This window comes from Lampetra planeri, chromosome 74 (assembly GCF_965212315.1).
Source record: "Lampetra planeri chromosome 74, kcLamPlan1.2.h2, whole genome shotgun sequence".
Classification (NCBI taxonomy): Eukaryota; Metazoa; Chordata; class Hyperoartia; order Petromyzontiformes; family Petromyzontidae; genus Lampetra; species Lampetra planeri.
In genome coordinates, this window is record NC_136179.1 from 1,141,823 (window position 1) to 1,157,265 (window position 15,443).

Sequence of the window (15,443 nt, forward strand, 5' to 3'; positions counted from 1 at the left end):
CAGCCATATCAGACATTACTACATCTAATCGGCATATAATCATTGGTTCACTGCAGGACCAAAGACCCAGCACTACAAGGCATGTGGTGAAGTTAGGAGATTTCCACGTGCGCGGCATTTGAACGCCTGAAGACCAGATTCGGTTGATCTCGCCGACAATGCGTTCATCAAGGAGGCAGAGTTCCACATCTGGACAGCAGAGTGAAGACGGGAGCTTCTGTCCAGGGAGCAATGTGCTGGAGACGTGCGGGGGGGGAGGCGTGACTTAGCAGGGTTGTGCATAACGGCGTCTTTCATAAGGGGGTGGAAGTGTGGCCTGAAGGTTTGTGGGGGTGGGGGGGCAGTGGTTGGTGAGCATTTTGTACCAGGGGACCGTGGACAGCAGCGACCTGGCGACGGTGATGCAGGCTGGGGATGGTGAGTTGCGTGCTGGCGGTGGATGCGTCGACACCAAATTTTTCGGCGCCTTCCTCTGGATGTTGTGGAGATGGTTGAAGTGAGTTGGTGGGGCGTTCTGTCCAGCACAAAGAAGAGGCATGCTCCATCACACTGCACGTGGGCTTTGTAGACTGTGGCTTGGCCCTCTGCGTCAAGTTTATTGGCCACAGTGCAACCCAGTTCCTGTCCTGCTCCGAGGGAGATGTTGGTGAGATGTTTTGACCGATGTGAGCTTGCTGTCCTTGACCACAGGCACGCTTGAGCAGTGTGGTGGGGGTGTAACGCTGTACACGGCCTGATCCGAAATCATCCGAAGACTCATAACAGATCATGTTCAGGCAACAGCCACTCTGTCTAGGATGGGGTTACCAGCGTTTTGTTATACCCCCACTATCTCTATGGGTCTCTGTGTATATCTGAGTCTCTGTGTATCTCTATGCGTCTCTGGGTATCTCCCTGTATCCCTGTGGGTTTCTATGGGTCTCTATCACAATGTGTCTCTATGGGCCACTATTTCTATGAGTGTGTATTTCCCTGTATCTCTGTGGGTCTCGATGGGCCTGTGCGTCTCCCTGTGTCTCTATGGGTCTCTATGTGTCTCTATATGGGTATTTGTGTATCTCTATGGGTCTCTGTGTATCTCCCTGTATCCCTGTGGGTTTCTATGTGTCTCTGTGTATCTATTTAGGTCTCTGTGTATCTCTGGGTCTGTGTGTCCCTACGAATCTCTGGGTTTCCGTTGCTGTTAACCTCTTAATTATCAGTGCCTACCTTATTACAGACCAATTCAGAACGTATTGCTCACCCTGTGCCCTTATAAATCTCAAAGTTCATCCTACAAAGACCCATCACAAGGGAGAAACACAAACATATACTTTTTGGCCCGTATTGAAAGGTCTGTACGCCATATGGCCTGAAAACTAAATTTCCCTGTACAAAAATAAGAATAAACAGTATGGGTTGACAGATATGGGTTTCTGTGTATCTCTATAGGTCTCTTGTGTATCTACATAGGTACCTCTGTATCTCTGGGTCTATATCTCTCTATGGGTCTGAGGATTCTGGTTGTTGTAATTACAGGCGAAACGTCACTGTACTCAAACTGTAAATGTAGAAGTGGGTTTACTCTCCAACACACAACCGGTTAGTGCTGTACTAGTAACGAATTGGCATCACGTTTTGTTTACGTGACAAGTCGTGTCGGGTGGTGGCGGGTTTAATGACACATTTACATTCAAGCGATCTAACCCAGCAAAACAACTCTTATGGATTATATTGGTCGCGAAGGACTCCTATTCGGTGTTAAACTGCCTTTTAACTTTCCCAAGAACAGGAATTGTAAGGGGCGACAAAGTCTTTGTTAATTCAGCACCAACTAACGTTTTGCAACAAGCTTGTTACCCCCCCTGGAACAGCGTCGTGAGGTCTTCCTTCAACAACAAATATCCTGGAAGCAGAAGATCAAGTGCTGGATACCGCAGCCACGTTTTGCAAATGTGACTTGTAACTTGGATCCTTTCCTGCCCATCTAAGTATCAATCGTTCAATGTTAACGTGCCCATCGTCCTGCCTCTACTTACGCACGAGTTAGGTTCCTAGGGTCTGTGTTCGTAAGTCCCAACTTTACTCCCGTCGATTCCAAACGTGTTGTACGGCATGTACAGTACTACTATACATGATACACTACTATACTACATTATATACTACTACACGACTATATACTACTACACTACTATATATTACTACACTACTATATACTATTACTACACTACTATACACACTACACTACTAAATACGACCACTACTATACACACTACACAATTCAGGGACTCCAACTTTACTCCTGTCGATTCCAAACGTGTTTCATGGCATGTACACTAAACACGGGGAATGGCTTTAATCGTTAAATAATATCCTGTATATGTAGACGCCACTGGTTCTTCACATTCTGCAGATGTAGATTCCACTAGTTATTCACGTTCTGCAGACGTATATGCCACTGCTTCTTCACTTTCTGCAGAAGTAGGTGCCACTGGTTCTTCATGTTCTGAAGATGTAGATGCCAACACCGCCATCTATTTCCCGAGGCAGTGGAACATACGACTCTCGGTCCGAACAGCTGCAACTGGACATTACGGAGCAGAGTTTGTTCGTATCTCTGAAAATTCGTAAGTTGAATGTTCGTAAGTAGATGAGTCCCGTATTGAGGAACTGCTGTTGTTGTGTATGGTGTTGTCTTGCTGTGGTCTGGGACTGTTTTTGTGACATTTGCTGCCTTGGCTAAATCTTGAGAAAAATATAATTAGTTTAAGTTTAACACTTAGGCTTTTGCGACCAATATCATCCATAATACCGTTTTTTTTGTTGGGTTAGATCGCATAAATATAAATGGTGTGTCGTTAAACCCGCTACCACCCGACACAGCCAATTAGTAACGTTTGTCACGTAAACAAAAAGTGGCAATTCATTACTAGTACAGCACACTGGTGTGTTGGAGAGGAAATCCATAACATTTACAATAATTAGTTTAACTCAAGATGGATGTTAGGGCAGGCCAGCCTGAATGTTTCAAACTGGCGAAGATGTTCCTTTAGAACACACACACACTGTATATATACACACACACAATTTACACTGTGTAACAAAAAATAACATTTGTCCCTGGGTAGTAAGTGTTATTTTCTAATTGCTGATGCCTCAAAAGTACAGAAAATGGCTATTATTCCCCACAAACTTTGCTTTTGTGACCAGGACACTGATATTTTGAAATTTACCTATTTTCAATGAGAATTCCAGATAGTCATATTCTTTAGTTCTTTCGGTAAAGTCACATCGATAGAAAAATAATAATAATAACTGTCAGTCTATCATGTAGACTTATTCTTTGGTTCTTTCGGTAATAAAATAAAAAAAAATAACAAAAGTGGTGTTGCGATCGAAACGTCATGGTTTTCGTTTTTTTTATTTTATTTTTGTATATTACCGAAAGAACCAAAGAAAATGTCTACATTATAGACTGCCAGTTATTATTTTTCTATCTACGTGACTTTACCGAAAGAACCAAATAATATAAATTCCTGCATTCACAAAAGTTTTAAGTAAAAATTCCAGATAGATTCAGTTCTGAGTAAACTTGGAGTAACTTTTAGAACATTCTAGAACTTTCCAGTAATATAAATAGTGGTATAAATACAGGGGCCTTAAACCCATCGGTTCAGTTTAGTTCCAGCTGCCTAAGTGGATACATTTCTGCATTTTTCTGAGATGGCATCAAGAGGCTGCAAGCATCCGGCAGACGCATTTTGCCATGTCTGTGGCTAATTTATCAAGATAAGAGCGAAAAAGTACTCTGTGGAAGCATCTGCTAAGATGTCTGAGGCCTACAAGGCATATTTCGGCATGCCTGTCGGGGATCAAGACAAACCCTGGGGACCTCATTTCACCTGCGAGCAATGCAAACAAACTCTGGAAGGTAAGATGGACAATTGTTGCTCAGAAATGTATGTCATAAAATTTGTTTAAAAAAATATTTGTAATAGTTTTTAATTTTTAAATGTTTAACAAATTTCAATGTTATTGAAAAAATACATTATATATGAAAAATGTTGCGAGAATCTCTTCCACATTAGTCATCGGTGAAATAAATGTATCTTTGTAGGATGGTACAGAGGGGAAAAGAGAGCCATAAAGTTCGCTATCCCAAGAATTTGGCAGGAACCCACTGACCACTCAAGCAACTGCTACTTCTGCATGGTGGACCCTTTCAAACGTTGGACTGGCAAGAATGCACATGCTATCAGGTATTTTAACCTTCCTTCATCCATCGCCCCGGTGCCACACTGCCATGAGCTCCCCCATACCCACTCCTCCAGAGAGAGAGCAGCCGTCTTTAGAAGAGAGCAGCAAGTCAGAGAGCGAGGAAGACGACGTAGATCCAGATGACAATTTCAGAGGTGGAGCTGAGGAGAGAAACCCATACTACCCCAACCAAAAAGACCTCAACGACTTGATCAGAGATCTCGGTCTCACCAAGTCCAATCTAGGCTCAAGCAGTGAAACTTGTTGGATGCAAGTCACAGATCAGAGGAAGCGTCACCAACCTTTTTGCAGCTTCTTCACCCGTCAAGATGGGCTCTGCTTCTGCCACAATGTGACCAGTCTGTTCGAGGCAATTGGAATCGCCTGTAACCAGAATGAGTGGCGCCTCTTAATTGACAACTCATCCAGGAGCCTCTAAGCCGTGCTGCTCCATAATGGTAACAAGTACCCGTCTCTTTCTCTGGCTCATTCGGTGCACCTCAAAGATGATTACAACAGCATCAAGACCTTGCTTGAAGTATGATGAATATTGCTGGGAGGTCATCGGAGACTTAAAAAATATTAACCCGTAAAAACTAAGTTTTTCACTATAAATCCTTTATATGTGTGGCGGCTAGAGTCCTCTCGTCCTCTGGCTTGAGATGGCTGCCACCTATGGGTCAGATGATTGCCTGCCACCATTAAGCAATTGGTAATTAAATATAATTTTTCTTTTCCTAAAAAGTGTAAAATTTTGGAAAAAATTTTTCACGAAAATAAATTGTCACGCACAACGAGTCTGTGTGCAAAATGTCAGCTCAATTGGATCACGGCAAGTGGGTTAAAAAACGACTGAAAGATGTGCACGGTCGTAAGCGCGCAAGCAAGCAATCAAGTGAACTTAATATAAAGGATTTAAAAATGGTGGCATTCCTGATGGGTTTCCAAGGCGGTTTTACCAAGTTCCCTGCTATCTTTGCATTTTTGGGACAGCAGGGACACCAAGGCGCACTACCACAGGCGGGACTGGCCACAGCGGGCCGAGTTCTCTGTGGGGAGGAACAACGTCAAGTGGGAGCCACTGGTGGACCCCCGGAAGGTGCTGATGTCAACACTGCACATCAAATTGGGCCGTATGAAACAATTTGTCAGTGATGTCGATAAGGAGTCGGCAGCCTTCAAGTACCTTCAAAACTTATTTCCCTAAGCTGTCTGAGGCAAAGGTCAAAGCCGGTGTCTTCGTTGGACGGCAGATAAAGAAGATCCTGGAGTGCAATGAATTCCCCAAGAAGCTCACATATAAGGAGACATCGGTTTGGAACAGCTTTGTCGCAGTGGTTCGTGGCTTCCTGGGCAATTACAAGGCCGAAAGCTGTGGAGCTGGTTGAGACTCTGGTGAAGAACTACGGCACAATGGGTGTAGGATGTCCCTCAAAGTCCATATCCTTGATGCTTATCTTGATAAATTCAAGGAGAACATGGAAGTGTACTCGGAGGAGCAAGGCGAGCGCTTCCACCAGGATAGATTGAGAATAACGAGAACATGATGGGAGACTACATTTAGGGGCTGATTCGTGAAAGTGATTTACAGTATAATCGTAAATCTCTAAAAACTACTAACTTCTAAATATTTTGTAGTAATTTTTGTATTACTTTAATATTAATATATGTTAATTTCGATTCATATGTTGTTTTTTCCGACTTTATACGAACGAAAAGACAAATTCGCCAGTTTCCTCATTGAAAATAGGTAAATAAATAAATATCACTGTCCTGGTCACAAAAGCAAAGTTTGTGGGGAATACAGTAATAGCCATTTCTATACTTTCTAGGCATAAGCAATTAAAAGATAACACTACCCAGGGACAAAAATTGTGTTCCATAGTGTTATCCCTTAGAATTAATTCGTTTATTATTAACTAGTAAATAATTGACTGCTCGTGAAATATTTCTGCATTAGTCTCATTGTCTCAATTGTGCACTGCTATCGTGTGGGTTGTACAACGTTCTGAGCCCGTGCCCCTACTGGACATCAGGTTGACAAAGAGCTTCGTAGCTCCTCGGAAACCTGCGGGGCCGTCCATAAATGACGTCACGCACCTGGGGGGGGGGGGGGGGTCAGACATTCGTGACGATATGTGACGAAAGGGGGAGGTTTGAGAAATGTGACGGCACATCAAAATGCGCCACTTTAAATAAATATAGACAACACGTTCTAAATTTCGATTTAAAGCTTTCGTGACTGCAGGGATTCATCTTATTGGTTCTTTCGGTGAAGTCACGTAGAAGGGAAATAATAAAATAATAAGAATTAAACGATATAAAACACGTTCTACCTAATTCAATAGACTTTTTAATAAATGTTTTCTCCTACAACATCAGAGTGCAGCGCCACATTAAAAACGCACTACAATGACAATAGTTTAAAGCGATTTGAAGCGTGTTTTATATATTGTTTTTTTGGGGGGGGGGGGGCAGAGCTTTGTGACGTCATATTTGAGGGGGGTCTGACTTTTTGTGACGCCGTGTGACGAAGGGGGGGGGTCAAAAATCGTCCAAAATCGCGTGACGTCATTTATGGACGGCCCCATCGCCTCCTGCAGTCTCAATGAACGTACTGACGAAGATTCCCTTTCTGACATTGAAATATGTGCATACAATTATGGTAATGACAGCACACGACCCCACCTCGTGACGTCTTCGCCCCTACAACCCCACTCCATGACGTCATCTCCCCCACACACAAAACCTCACCTCGTGACGTCATCTCCTACACATCCCCCAACTCGTGGCGTCACCCCTCACACAAACCTCACGCGTGACGTCATCCCGCCACACAATCCCCAGGTCGTGACATCATCCCCACACAACCCCACATCGTGACGTCACCCCCACACACACTCCTCTCGTTATGTCATCATCTACAACCCCTCCTCTCGTGCCGTCACGCACCCCCCACCCAGCCTGTGACGTCACGCAGCCACACTCAACCCCGCCCCAGGTGAAACTTTGGTTGGGGTGTGAGTCTCCACTAAGTCTCCCCCCCCCCCACTAAGTCTCCCTCTGTCTCCCCCCACTGAGTCTCCATCTGTCTCTGAGTTGCCACCTCTGTCTCTCCCTCTGAGTTCTCCCCCTGCCCCCCCCCGTGTCTCCCTCTGAGTCTCCCCCTGAGTCTCCCCCGTGTCTCCATCTGTCTCTGAATCTCCTTCTGCGTCTACCCCCGTCTCTGAGTCTCTCCCCGTGTCTCCCTCTGAATCTCTCCCCGTGTCTCCATCTGTCTCTGAGTCTCCCTCCGTGTCTCCCCCCCCCCCCCGTGTCTCCCTCCGTGTCTCCCCCCCGTGTCTCCCACCTGAGACCCCCTGTCCGAGAGGTGAGTTCCGGGGAGAGCCCTCCTCTAGGTCCCCTCGGCCTTAAACGAGACTTACCTGGTCACCTGTGTGTCGGTCGGAGAAACAAAGGCGGCGGCGGCGGCCCCCAGAGCGGCACTTGCCCCAGCAGCCCCGCGCGAGCTACCTGGGCGAGGGAGGTGAGCTGCGGCTTTACCTGTGTGGCGTTACACGTGTACAGGTGTGCAGGTGTGAGCCCGTCCCTGGGCCTACCTGGTGCGATGTCGTGTGTCCTGTGTGAGTAGTAAACGTCACTGCCGACGACTCTGTGTGTGTGTGTGCGCGACTGTTGCGGTGCTTAGAGCTCTGCTGCTACTCGCTACTAACTACAGCACTTGCCCCGGCAGTCTGTTGCAGGCTGCACGGGGGAGCTTTGTTTTTTTACCTTTGTATATGTACAAGTGTGTGTGTACAGGTGTGTGTCCATGTTAGTATGTGTACAGGTGTGTGTGTTCTGTGTACAGTTGTGTGTGTGTGTTCTGTGTACAGTTGTGTGTGTGTGTTCTGTGTACAGTTGTGTGTGTGTGTGGTGTTCTGTGTACTTGTTAGTGTGTACACAGGTGTGTGTGTTCTGTGTACAGGTGTGTGTTTTGTTGTGTGTACATGTTAGTGTGTACACAGGTGTGTGTGTTCTGTGTACAGGTGAGTGTGTGTGCACTGTTGTGTGTACAGTGTGTGTACAGGTGTGTGTGTTGTTGTGTGTACAGGTGTGTGTGTGTTCTGTGTACAGGTGTGTATATAGGTGTGTGTACATGTTAGTGTGTACACAGGTGTGTGCACTGTTGTGTGTGCAGGTCTGTGCGTGTACTGTTATGTGTACAGTTGTGTGTACAGGTGTGTGTACAGGTGTGTGTGTACAGGTGTGTGTACAGGTGTGTGTACGCTGTTGTGTGTACAGGTATGTACAGGTGTGTGTATAGGTGTGTGTACAGGTGAGTGTGTGTACAGATGAGTGTGTGTACAGGTGAGTGTGTACACAGGTGCGTGTACAGGTGTGTGTACAGGTGAGTGTGTGCGCTGTTGTGTGTACAGGTGTGTGTACAGGTGAGTGTGTGTACAGGTGTGTGTACAGGTGAGTGTGTATACTGTTGTGTGTACAGGTGTGTGTGTGTGTACAGGTGAGTGCGTGTGCACTGTTGTGTGTACAGGTTAGTGTGTGTACAGGTGAGTTTGTACACAGGTGTGTGTGTTGTGTGTGCTGTTGTGTGTACAGGTGTGTATACTGTTGTGTGTACAGGTGAGTGTTTACGCTGTTGTGTGTACAGGTGTGTGTACAGGTGAGTGTGTGCGCTGTTGTGTGTACAGGTTACTGTGGACAGATTAATGTGTGTGTACAGGCGTGTTCACTGTTGGTGTGTGTACAGATGTGGGTGTGTACAAGTGTGTCTGTATAGAGTGTGTGTATACAGTGTGTGTAGGTGTGTGTGTGGGTATACAATATGTCTGTACAGGTGTGTGTATGTGTTCTAAGGGGGAGCGGTAGTGTAGTGGTTAGCGCTACGCTACGCTATGAACCTGGCGATCCGGGTTCGATTCCCGCTCACGGCCAACACCGGTGACGATTATCTAAACCGGTCCTGGGCCTCTCCTAGGTCGACTCAGTCTGAAATGAGTACCTGGTGCGGTGTGTAAACATCGCCACTGGGGAGACAAAGGCGGTCGGGCGTGGTGTACCGTTCCGGCCTTCATAGGTGTTCGCTCACAGCACTTGCCCCTACAGTCTGTTAAGGCTATATGGGGGATCTTTGTCTTTGATGTGTTCAAAAGGGACATCTTTGTCGATTATAAACATTCAAGCTGGCCTGCCTACGTTCCATCCTGGGTTTAACCAGGCTGGCTTGTGTGAGGAGCTCGCAAATCCTTGATAGATCTGGACACATTCCCATCAGTGAGCTCCTCTGGCAGGTACGGCTGCGTGTGTGTACAGGTGTGTGTATAGGTGAGCGTGTGTGTGTGTGTACAGGTGTGTCTGTACAAAGTTTGTGTGGACAGGTGTGTGTATAGGTGAGTGTGTGTGTGTACAGGTGTGTCTGTACAAAGTGTGTGTGTGTATGATTGTGTGTACAGATGTATGTGTGTGTGTACTGTTGTGTGTACAGGTGTGTGTGTGTACGGCCTCGAGGTGCACATGGCCTGGCACAGGCGTCGTGGTGACGTCACCGCCACTTAGTGGCGAATGGCGGTTGTTGTTGTGTGTGTACAGGTGTGTGTACAGATGTGTGTGTACAGGTGTGTATACAGACGTGTGTGCACAGGTGTGTGTGTTTATACAGACGTGTGTGTACGGTGTGTCTGTACATGGTTTGTGTGTATGTACAGGGGTATCTGTGCAGAGGGTGTTTGTGTGTACAGGTGTGTGCTGTTATGTGTGTGCGTGTACTGTAGTTGTCTGTACAGGCGTGTGTGTGCAGACAGTTGGTGTGTCTGTACAGGTGTGTGTACAGGTGTGGTAGTGCAGCGGTTAGCACTACACTGCGCTACAAACCCGGCGACACGGGTTCGATTCCCGCTCAAGGCCAACACCAGTGACGATTATCTAAACCGTTCATAGGCCTCCCCTAGGTCGTCTCAGCCTCAAGTACCTGGTGTGGTGTGTAAACATCGCCACTGGGGAGACAGACGGCTGGGCGTAGTGTTGGCCACCCACTCCCTCGTGTGCCGTGCCGGCCTTCATAGGTGCTGCTCACTAATGCCACTTGCCCCAACAGTCTGTTACAGGCGACACAGAGGGATCTTTGTGTGTGTGTATACGGTGTGCGTGTGTGTATATACGGTGTGCGTGTATACAGTGTGTGTGTATACAGTGTGTGTTCTGAAGGAACATCTTCGGTTCGAAACATTCAGGCTGGCCTGCCTATGATCCATCCTGGGTTTAACCAAGACTGGATTGTGTGAAGAGCTCGCAAATCCTTGACAAATCTGGACAAAGTCCCATCAGTGAGCCCCTCCGGCAGGCAAGGCTGCGTTGGCTGGGTCATGTAGCCGGAATGCCAACCCACCACCAGTGACGTGCGGTGAGGTCAATGGCTGGGGAGGCTCTGGCGAGTGTCAGATTCACACACTGAGGGGTGGGCGTGGCTTCACGGAGGGGGGCGTGTCTAACACGCCCCCCTCAGTGAGGCAGATGTGATAGCTGCCTCCCCTGGTACTTTTTCATTGCAGTTTCATGACGAGACCAGCGAGCCTAAATATCTTTATACACATACGTGTGAAATAAGTTACCTGGATTATGGAAGGCGAGGACATGAAATGAAGGGGTCTACAAACATTACATTGGTGACATACTGAGATAGTAACAGGCACGCGCTTATTGCCCGCGCTCCATCCAGTTACTGAGGGGTTGCGCAATCAGAGGGGAGGCTGAGCTCGTCTTTGCAGCGGAGCTCCGCAAATTTGGAGATTTTGACCAAAAAATGATTGGAATCGTACAGAAATGACATTTATAACACAGATCAGTGGAAAAATCTTAATATTTATTTTATTTGATTATTCTTTTTTTTTGCTTTTCGTAACAGCTATTTTCATTGGAGTATGACAGGTGTGGCTCTGCCTCTCCCCTGCCTCCCCTGACCGCACGTCCCTGCCCACCACATACCCAAGCAGCTTCTGTTTGGCTGGATAGAGGGGGCTAGAGAAGAGATGGACTGATGCAGTACAGGAGGATGTGGAGCTGGGTGCACTTGCCAATGACTGGTACCAGCGGTGTCAAGATCGGCCTCTGTGGAGGAGGCTCGTGAAGGACGCTACTGGGCAGTTGGAGGCAGTCGCCCTCCAGCAACAATGGGGGACAGAGGAGCGACGCTCACAACAACGAGCGGAGTGCCGGGCGGCTATATTACAGCAAGCTGGCAAAGTAGGGGGCACAGGTGGTGCATCGGTCAACCCATGGCACCTACTGGGTCTGTCCCGTGACCTCATGCACCTTACCTGGCACAAGCGCTCTCGCAACATCACCACCACTTAGTGGCGAATGGCGGTTGTTGTTGTTAGGGGAGCGGTAGTGTCGTCATTTACCACGCTGCACTACGAACGTGGCCACCCGAGTTCGAATCCCACTCACAGCTAAAACCAGTGAAAGAGAATATCTGAGTACCTGGTGTGGTGTGTAGTAAATATCACAACTGATTAGACGAAGGTGGCTGGGCGTGGTGCTGGCCACCCACCCTTTGATGTGCCGTGCCGTCCTTCATAGGCGCTCGCTAATAACGCTTGCCTCAATAGTCAGTGAAGTATATACGAGGGATCTTTGTTTTTGTATCTCTTTGTGTGTCTCACAGGAGTCCAGTCTGGGGAGAGACGATGGCTGAGAAGGATGTGAACGGGTGAGTCTCCCTGAGTCTCCTCGCATTTGCCCGAGTCTCCCAGAGTCTCCGCACGTCTCCACACGTCTCCCCGCGTCTCCCCGAGTCTCCCCGAGTTCCCCACGCATATCTCTGCATCTCCATTAGTCTCGGAGAAACCCATAGACTCACCACACAGAGACGCAGCTAATCTATGGGTCATTGTGTGGTGAGTATATGGGTCTCTGTGTGAGGAGTCTGTGGGTTTCTGCTTGGTGAGTCTGTGGGTCTCTGCGTGGTATGTGGCTACCTGGGGGAGCTTTACCTGTGTCTATGTGTACGCGTTGTGGAACACCCATCCTCACCTTCAAAGGTCACGCCTATTTAGACGGAAGCAAAGCTCCCCCGTGTAGCCTCCAACACTGTCGTGAGACGAATATTTCCAACCACCCCACGTACAAATGTTTATTTGAAGCTTTCGCAACTGCAGGAATACCTACTCTTTGGTTAAATTTCGATTTAAAGCTTTCGTGACTGTACGGATTCATCTTCTTGGTTCTTTCGGTAAAGTCACGTAGAAGGGAAATAATAACATAATAATAAAAAACATAATAAAATACAATTCTCAGTGATAATTTGATTTTGATTTTATTATGTTTTATTTTTATTATTGTATTATCTCCCTTCTACGTGACTTTACCGAAAGAACCAAGAACATACTCTTTGGTTCTTTCGGTAAAGTCACGTAGTTAGAAATAAAATTAAATGAAAAAAATCACGACGTTGTGTTGCGATCGAAACGTCGTGATTTGTTTAATTTTATTTTATTTCTAACTACGTGACTTTACCGAAAGAACCAAAGAGTATGTACGAATGTTTGCGTCGTCGCTTACGAACGTCCATAAGACATTAGTATTTTATTAGCCCATCCGCCTTACGAACGAACTACACTTATGAATGAACCGCTGTTAGATGTGAGTATTCTTAGCCGTCTGACTTACAAGCATTCACACTTACAAACTAATCATGTTACTTTAACCATCTGACTTACGAACCTCCGTAGGACGTTATTACTTTCAACCACGCGACTTAAGGACGTTCGGCTCCTAACTTACAAAGCGAACACGCGGAATTGTTTTGCTATGCGGAGTGATCCCCTGTACGGTGTAATGAGTCTCTGGCATCGCACCCGAGCCTCATAATTCTCCTTCCGGCTAGCAAGCCGGTGGCAGGATTCCGAGGTTAGTTGAAATAAAACTGATTTTGTTTGTTCTGGTCACGTTGCTTTATTGAACGTCGTATTTACTCCACCATATTGATCACTTTGACATGCTTCTGCGACCACGAGTGTCCAAAATAAAGGTTGTTTTTGTCGGTTAGATTACGTGAATATAAATGCTGCGTCGTTTAAACCGCCACCACCCGACACTGCCAAGTCGTTCAGGGGTTTGTGTCACGTAAACACAACGTGTACAACTGTGTTGGAGAGAAAACCCACGACTACATTACAATGTAGTGTAGTGTATAGTGTAGTGTATAGTCGTGTATCGTGTAGTATATTAGTGTGTAGTGTTTAGTAGTGTGGTAGTGTAGTGTATAGTGTAGTGTATAATGTAGTATACTAGTACAGCACTAACCGGTTGTGTGTTGGAGAGTAAACCCACTGGTACATCTACAGTTTGAGTACCTGGTGACGATTAATTGCACGCCTATTCAGCTTATCGTATGTTGATTAACTGTGACTAACCCAACCAGTAACGTGTATCGCATATACTCAGATGAACGTAATGCACGTACGTGTGATGAGCTTTCTTGGCACCGTGCGTGGTCAAACCGTGCTCATCGGCGGTGCGGGGACGGATAACAGATGCAAGACAACCATTGCTCTTTGTCACGACTCTGGATAATCGCCTAATGAGGCTGCTGCTTGTTCTTGTTGTCGTCGTCGCCGTCATCACCGGCGACATGTCACCAGCTACTTCAACTCTAAATGTAGCTGTGGGTTTACTCTCAAACACACAAGAACCGGATAGTCGCTGCACTGGCAACTAATTGCACACGTTGTGTTTGCGTGACACAAATCTTTCAACTGACTGGCCGTGTCGGGTGATGGCGGGTTTAATGACACGACATTCATCCTCGAGCAATCTAACCCAACATAACCCCCCTTTATAATTTGGTATGTATTTATCGCAGTATTGCATGCACAGGTGCAATACCACTTCTTGTTTGTGAGTCGAGCAAATGCCGTTTCTGTCGAGCCGTAGCAAGTTTCATCACAACCACCGTACGTGTATACGGTTAGGGCAGTCCTTGACTTATAAACGGGTTACGTTCCGAGATTCGTTCATAAGTGGAATGGCCCTTCATAAGTCGGAACACAGAAATATAACTGTGTTTAAATGCCCGTACGGTCAGTGCTAGGAAATGTGCTGCACTTTTCAACAACAAAAAATGGGTGAGCATTGTTAAACTCGTGAATGAGAAGACGTACGGTGCGTTTGCACGCTCGTAACTCGGATGGTTACAAAATAGTAATGTCTTGTCTTGGTTCTTTCGGTAAAGTCACGTAGAAGGGAAATAATAAAATAATAAAATATTTTTCACGACGTTTCGGCCACAACGCAAGCAGCCGTCCTCAGGTGAAGAACAGGTCTGCCTTTCCGACAGACCTGTTCTTCATCTGACTTTACCGACAGAACCAAGAAGATGAATTCCCTGCAGTCACGAAAGCTTTAAATAGAAAAGTAATGTCTTGGTTTGTAAGTTACGGGCTGAAGCGTCGTAAGTTGGATGGTTGCGAAAATGAATCTCACGGAAGCTCGTTCGTAAGTGCGGATCGCTTGCTAGTCGGGCGTCCATAAGTGTGGCTCCGGCAAGTGTGGCAAGTGTGGCGTCCGTACGTCGGGCATTCGTAAGTCTGGGACCGCTCTGCATTTATGACCTGAGCCCACGCTGCCCTTTGTTGTTGAATCGTGAGGTGTTTCGTAACGCTCACCCTACGCACAATGAACCACCGAGCTGTATGGACAAATCCACTTGCAAACGTTCGCAAGAAGTCGGAGGGGGGGGGGGCGGTGGCGCAGCGCTTAGCGCGCTTCTGCGCTACGAACCCGGCAGAGGCCCGAGTTCGAATCCCGCTCAAGGCCATCACTCACACTACCAGTGGCAGTAGCGATTCATCTGAACCGGCCCTGGGCCTCCCCTAGTTCAACTCGGCCTCAAATGAGTACCCGGTGCGGCGTTTAGTAAACATCGCCCCTGGAAAGACAAAGGCAGCCAGGCGTGGTGCCAACCACCCGCTCCTTCATGTGCCGTTGCCACTCTTCATAGGTGCACGCTCGCAGCACTTGCTCCAGTAGTCTGTTAAGGCTACACGGGGACCTTTGTCTTTGTATCTCTGTGTGTATATTTGTGTGCCTCTGTCTGTCTTTGTCTCGATATATCTGTGTGTATGTCTGTCTCTGTGGATCTCGGTGTGTTTCTTGATAGGTCTCGTCTGTGTCTCTTTGGATGTCTATGGATGTCCATGGGTCTCTAT

At 46.9% G+C, this 15,443-nt stretch overlaps 1 protein-coding gene across 4 annotated transcripts in view; it reads left to right on the forward strand.

Annotated features, from left to right (window-relative positions):
- Positions 1–7,290: 7,290 nt before the first annotated feature.
- TTC39A (tetratricopeptide repeat domain 39A) overlaps positions 7,291–15,443 on the forward strand; it is a 43,960-nt gene continuing 35,807 nt past the window's right edge. For 2 of the 4 annotated variants that reach the window (XM_078620746.1, XM_078620749.1), the window contains exons 1-2: positions 7,292–7,762; positions 11,900–11,944. In XM_078620746.1, the coding sequence (XP_078476872.1) occupies positions 11,922–11,944 (23 nt within the window). In that variant the 5' untranslated portion in view covers positions 7,292–7,762; positions 11,900–11,921. Of the gene's footprint in view, positions 7,763–7,810; positions 7,860–11,899; positions 11,945–15,443 lie in introns of those variants that run through there. The other 2 variants (XM_078620748.1, XM_078620747.1) reach the window with 2 other exon arrangements.